The 5,935-nt window shown below is 42.1% G+C and overlaps 1 protein-coding gene across 1 annotated transcript; it reads right to left on the reverse strand.

The window, feature by feature from the left end:
* Positions 1-331: 331 nt before the first annotated feature.
* On the reverse strand, positions 332-4,107 carry LOC6563192. The gene has a single exon (XM_001990516.3). The coding sequence runs from the start codon at positions 3,424-3,426 to the stop codon at positions 1,033-1,035; it is 2,394 nt and encodes a 797-aa protein (XP_001990552.1). The 5' UTR covers positions 3,427-4,107; the 3' UTR covers positions 332-1,032.
* Between the last annotated feature and the right edge of the window lie 1,828 nt (positions 4,108-5,935).

A 5,935-nucleotide genomic window follows, 5' to 3' on the forward strand; every position in this document is an offset into this window, starting at 1 on the left:
TATTTCGCTGCACTCTGTGACTGAAGTACTAGAAAGCAAATTGACTTGAATGGTCATCAAACAAAATGATAAAAATTAAATCATTTACGGTCATTGACCATTTTTATCAGTTAATAAAACAGACAGCAGAAACTAAACAGATGACATTGCACAGAACGGAAACAAAGTTTTCAATATGAAAACTGCCGCTTGCAATATCAGAAAATCATATACATATGTAGAGCACTAGGTGCATGTTGTAGTATATATATATATATATAAGTCTACAGTAGTTAATAATACAATGTATATATACACATATATATATGCTTTGCACATTTACTTAATGTATATAAAACTTATAAATTGAATGCTTAGCGTTGGGTTTTAGACAGAATGTTTTTTCTTGTTTTGTTTTTTATGTTTTTTTTTAAAGCTTGTTGTGTTTGATTGATAAATATTTACCAAATTAAATAATAATAAATAAATAAGTGTCGTTTGTGTGAGTTTTGAGAGTCTTAAGCAATTGACTTAATACATGTAGCTGTTTAAATAGTATATTCATATATTTAGCTGGTTTTATTAGGTACTTGAAATTGGCTGCTTGGTTCCCGTTTACAGTTTCTTGATATATGTATTTAACAATTAAGCTGTTTACTTTTTTTTTTATCAATTTTTTGCGACTTGCATACAGTTGATCTTGTTATTTAATATTTTGTTTTTGTATTTTGGCTTAAAGTTATACTCTTTTTTTTGTTGTCTAGCCGGACAGATGTTTTACAAGGTACTTTGTTATTTTTTTTTATGCCTGTGCATTTTACAGCGACATGTACAGACATATTCTATATGTATATTGTGAATTTGTAGTTTTTGGCATGAGAAGCTTCTAGCACAGCATTTTTTTAAATTAATTTCTGGTTTTCTGTTTTTTATTTTTTGTTTGTTTTTTTTTTTTGGCTTAGTTATTTAAACTTACGAATTACGAATACTGTTCTGCGAATTCTTCAGCAAGCAATCAACATTTAGTTAGTTTACTTAGTGAGTTAGTGTTTCTTAGACCTCCGTGGGCGATGCTTGTCCGCAGCTGGATTGCAACTTCTTTGAGCTGCGAAAGAACATATCGAACAGGCCTCGTCTCGCCTGAAATTTGGGCGGCGAGCTGGGAATATGAATGTGCTCCACAATTGTAATGCCACGCTGCAACTTGGGCCGCGCTGGACGTTGCGGCAGTGGCGGTGGCGGTGGCGGCGTTGCTTCTATCGCGTCATCCGAGTCGGCGGAGCTTTTGTGTGTAGCACCAAAATTGATGATGGTGCTGCAGCTGCTGTTGGGTCGCAGCGTCAGCGTTGCATGCACCGGTGTTGTCGTCGTTAGCGAGCTCTGCGGCGTCAGATAGCGGCAACTGTTGCTGCTGTACTGCGACAATTTGCTGCTGTTCCGCTGCAGTTGAGCAGCGCAGGTGGTAGCACCAGCAGCACCACCACCAACCGAACCACCATTCATTTTCACGCTGCTGCTGTGATGACGCTGCAGTGCACTGGCCACATTCAGACCAAACAGCCGCTTGACGCCTCGCCGCACACGTTTGTTGCGATAGGCAAAGATGAACGGTGAGCTGAGATTGGCCAGCAGGATCATGAAGACAGCCAGCTGCGTGGAGCCGCTAAAGTTGGCAGCGGACAGACGAGACTGCAGCAGCACCAGCAAGCCATATGGCAGATAGGATACAACGAACATAACCACCACTAAAATGCTAATCCTTGCCGCACGTGACTCCTCGCGATATTTGAATAACGAGCTGGCATTGCTCAAGCGATGTCGCAACGAGCTCATATAGCTTAGAGCCTTTGGCGAGGCGTGTATGGCGGGAATTTGTAGAGCATGCTGCTGCCCCGAGCTGAAGTGTGTGTGCAGCTGAGGCGGCAACTGTTGCTGCTGCTGTTGTACCGGCAACTGTTGCTGGGAGAGCTGCTGCAATTGTTGCTGATGCTGTTGTCGCTGTGCATGCAGCAAATGCGGCGAGTTGCACTCCTCGATCACCTCCGTATGCTTTTGCAGATTCGGTGAGCTATGCACCTGCCTTATGCCTTGCAGGCGATTCAATTCGCGCAGATCCTGCGACGAGGTGCCCAGAAGTGGCAGCTGCCTGGCCGAATAGTTGCGCTTAATCTCTCCACTGGCCGTCTGCAGCGTTAGCAATATATTCTGATTGCGATCGGCAATCGTTTGCTCCGGCACACTCATCAGCTGATTGCCGCACTCCACATCCACATCGGAGCCATCATCGGAGATGGTAGGCAGCAATACCTTGGCGGCAGAATCGCGACGCAAGCAGTTTGGGGAACTGCGCCGATCAATCTGCATTTGCAATCCACCGCTGACAGCGATGCCGCCACCATGTGAGCTGGCCGAGGAAATGGAATGTCGGTGAACGCACAAGCTGTTTGTGTAATTAGCAGCGGGGGTTGCTGGCGCCTGATTGGTTAGATTTAGGGCGCTCTGCAGCAGCGGGGAGGAGCCGTTCTGTCGCATGCGTAATCCGTTGCCACGCGCCTCGCTGAATATGCGCCAATACATGCCACAAACGAAGCCAAACGGCAGCAATATAATCACAATGAAATACACACACGCGAAGATCACACCGAATATGCTATTAGTGCTGCTGATGTTGAAGTAGGTGGCTGCCAGACGCCTTTGTCTGCTGAGAAGCGTGTCGGCCTCAAAGTCGAGCACACGAAACGCAGATAGAGCGCCAAAAAGAATACCCACCGTCCAGGTGAGCGTAATGAATATCCACGTTTTAACGCCCGAAATGCGACTGTGATAGCGCAACGGATCCGTAACGGCACACCAGGTATCCCCAACGACAAGGAGCACAGCCAGCGCACCCAACGCTGCAGCCATATCAATTGACCAACAGCGCAGCTGCACCGCCGGCAACTGTATGCCATGTGTACGAACGGGCACACTTAAATTATCCTCCTGTGTTTCCGTTTCCGTAATGATAATGCCGCCATCGCCACGCTCATCGATGGTTAGTTCGCGACAATATGTGGCATTGCATTTGTAGATCATCTCAATGGTATCACCCGAGCTGTTGCTGGTGCTATTACGTCGCACCACAATGCCATCCTGCTCCACAAGCTGGCCATGATGGCGTATTGTTAACTGATGATTTCCCGGTTTTGAATAGAATTCAATGCTATCGCCGGCAGCGTTAACACTGCTCAATTGTTGCTCATGCGACGTGGACAAACTCTTAAAGCCGCTCAAAAATAGCGTGGGTGCTAAAATGCAGCAGCCAATTAGATTGATGATCAGCAGATTGATGGTGAAGCGATTCGCTGTGGTGCGCAGTCCCGGCGTTATCCAGAATGCGCACAGCGCCAGCAGATTGATGATGAACGAGATGAGCAGCAGGGCCAAGATGAGAAAATCAATGGCCATCTCTTTATGCGACTAACGCCTGCTCTATTAACTGTTTGTGATTCAGTTGTTGTTGTTTTGGTTTTTGTTTTTGTTTTAGTTTTTGTACTAGTTGCTGTGCTTGTGGCACGCACATCACTTTACAGTTTTAAGTGCCACTTTTTCGCTTTTTATTTGTTTTTGTATATTTTTTGCCTTTTTTTATTTTGGCTTTGGGCTCACACACAAAAATTTCACTTGGTTTACACGTTCCACATTTGCTTTCTTCTGTTTCTTCCTCTTCTTCTTGTTATTTTACCAATTTTTTAAATTTGTTTCTTTCTACTTAAGTGTTTGAGGCTTGTTTCTTGCAAAACGCTTGCTAATTTACGCGCGAAGCTCGTCGTCGATATAGTTGAATTGTTGAACAAAAATTTCTAAAAAAAAATTTCTTTTTCGAGTTTTCCACATGTATGTTCCAATTTGTACAGATTTTTACGCTTACAAATTGTTGGTTTGTATTTGTGTAAATTTTTGTTTTGTATTTTTCTTTCTTATATTTTTTTTTTGTTCCGCGCGTCGATCGAGCACGATCTTCACTACGAAGCGTTTCAAGCACAACTGTCGTGTGCGGCGACCGCAGCGCCTCAAAATATATACAAGCAATACGCTCCCACTGAGCGCCAACAATTGTTGCTGCCACTGCCGCCGCTGCTGTTGCTGATATTGCTGTTGCTGAGCGCTGTGAGAGCTGTGAGCGTGTAGAGCGACGAGCAAAAGTTTGTTGTTGCTGCTTTTCGTTGCTGCTGCTGCTGCTGCCGCTGCTGCTGCTGCTGTGATTTGTAGTTCCCACGCTCCCGCTCAATTAATACCGAAGCGACTTTGAATTTATGTTGCTGCTTTTGTTATTGTTGCTCTGTTGCTGCTGCAGAGCGCATTGTTGCGCGCTGTTGCCAGCCGGTATTTATCAGCTGTAGAGTTTGTCTGAGGCCGTGGCTGATGATGTTGTCCTAGTTCGTTGCAAGCTCAGAAATTGTATAATCTTTTTTGCAACGTGCAATTGGCGAATGGCTTCACTTTTGCTGCGCTCTCATTACATCACAATCTGTTGCTGCTGTTTGGTGCTGGCACATATTTCAAACCTCAATTTTCCTCTGGGTTCTGTACAACATTCAACGCAATGGGCCGCGCTCTATTTTCTTTGCCATAAAAATTGCATTTTTATTAGGCGCAAGTAAACAATTGTAGCCGATGTTGTAGCTGCTGTTGTTGGGCCATCAAAACAGCTGATGAAATTCTCAGCACCGCAATCTGGAAGAGAGAAAGAGATGGTCATATTTTGAGATAAGAGTCTCCCTTGCGCTGTATTCATAGCATAGAAATTCAAATATCGAATACAAATTTACAGTTCACAGATTGTGCTTTGGCTATGAAATTATGAAATTAAAATGAAATATCAACTAGCGTCGGATCATGAGACAGCAGTTATATGTATATATGTATAAATATATATATATATATATTTTTATATTCATTATTTGTGACTCAGAGAGGAAGGCGATTCATAATATTTGCATGCGCCCTATACGAATACTGGCACACTTCAGACCAATGATACATTAAAGTGTAAACAATTGTTATCGGCTAATTACAAACAATGACCAATGATAATAATGAAGCATTAACAGAAACTTAAAATCCCCAAAAACAAACAATTTTGATTAATTATAATCTTTTTTTATTCTTTACAAAACAAAATCGGTTTGTTAGCAATTAACATTCCAATTGTTTTTAACATTCCAATTGTTTTTTTTAAACTTATATCATAGCTTTGCCTTAACTCTCACGTGAATATCACATGTATCGACATACTTAGTAAGATGACTTGACAAATTTTGGATGGGCTAACTACTCGTCGTTCCTACTACGCATCAGTTACTCAACAAAGAGCACACTTAAAACAATCAGCTGCTTTTCGAATGACCAGTTGAGCGTCAAAACTTTGAACCCAAGTCCCAGTCCCGGAATATGAGCTCATCCGAGTTGCGTTCTATCGTTCGACCAGTTTAATACTAAACGATCACATATATATCCAATACATATTTGGATGTCTGGGAAGAAGCGATCAGAGCTAAGCATCAAGGGAGCACTGAACACGCGACCAACGACTTTGAATTGTAAACAAAAATCGTTTCGGTGTCAGGCTAAGCCGCAGTTTACATGCCCTACTTAACTCTCCGGCTGAGTGTCTATAAATACTTTGTGTAAAGAGTCGTGATGTTGCCAGAAGCTACGAAATTCCAATCGAATGCATTTGAAGCATTACTTTTTACTTTTCCCATAAGTAAATATTTGCTTGAGACATTAAGATAAATTAACGTTAATTCTAGAGCATACGGTTTTCCTTATAAGATACATAATTTTCTATATTTTATCTAAATTGTGTTTATTTATTTTAGAGAGATGGAGATGAGATCTTAAGTTTTAAATTTCATATATACGCCGAAACTGCATTTTTTAATATGCTTAATGATATTTTAAAACCAATTTT

Source organism: Drosophila grimshawi, unplaced genomic scaffold, assembly GCF_018153295.1.
Source record: "Drosophila grimshawi isolate 15287-2541.00 unplaced genomic scaffold, ASM1815329v1 contig_311, whole genome shotgun sequence".
Taxonomy (NCBI): domain Eukaryota; kingdom Metazoa; phylum Arthropoda; class Insecta; order Diptera; family Drosophilidae; genus Drosophila; species Drosophila grimshawi.

Bases quoted from the DNA above. Each gene is read 5' to 3' on its own strand.
- LOC6563192 (XM_001990516.3), bottom strand. From the start codon at position 3,426: ATGGCCATTGATTTTCTCATCTTGGCCCTGCTGCTCATCTCGTTCATC.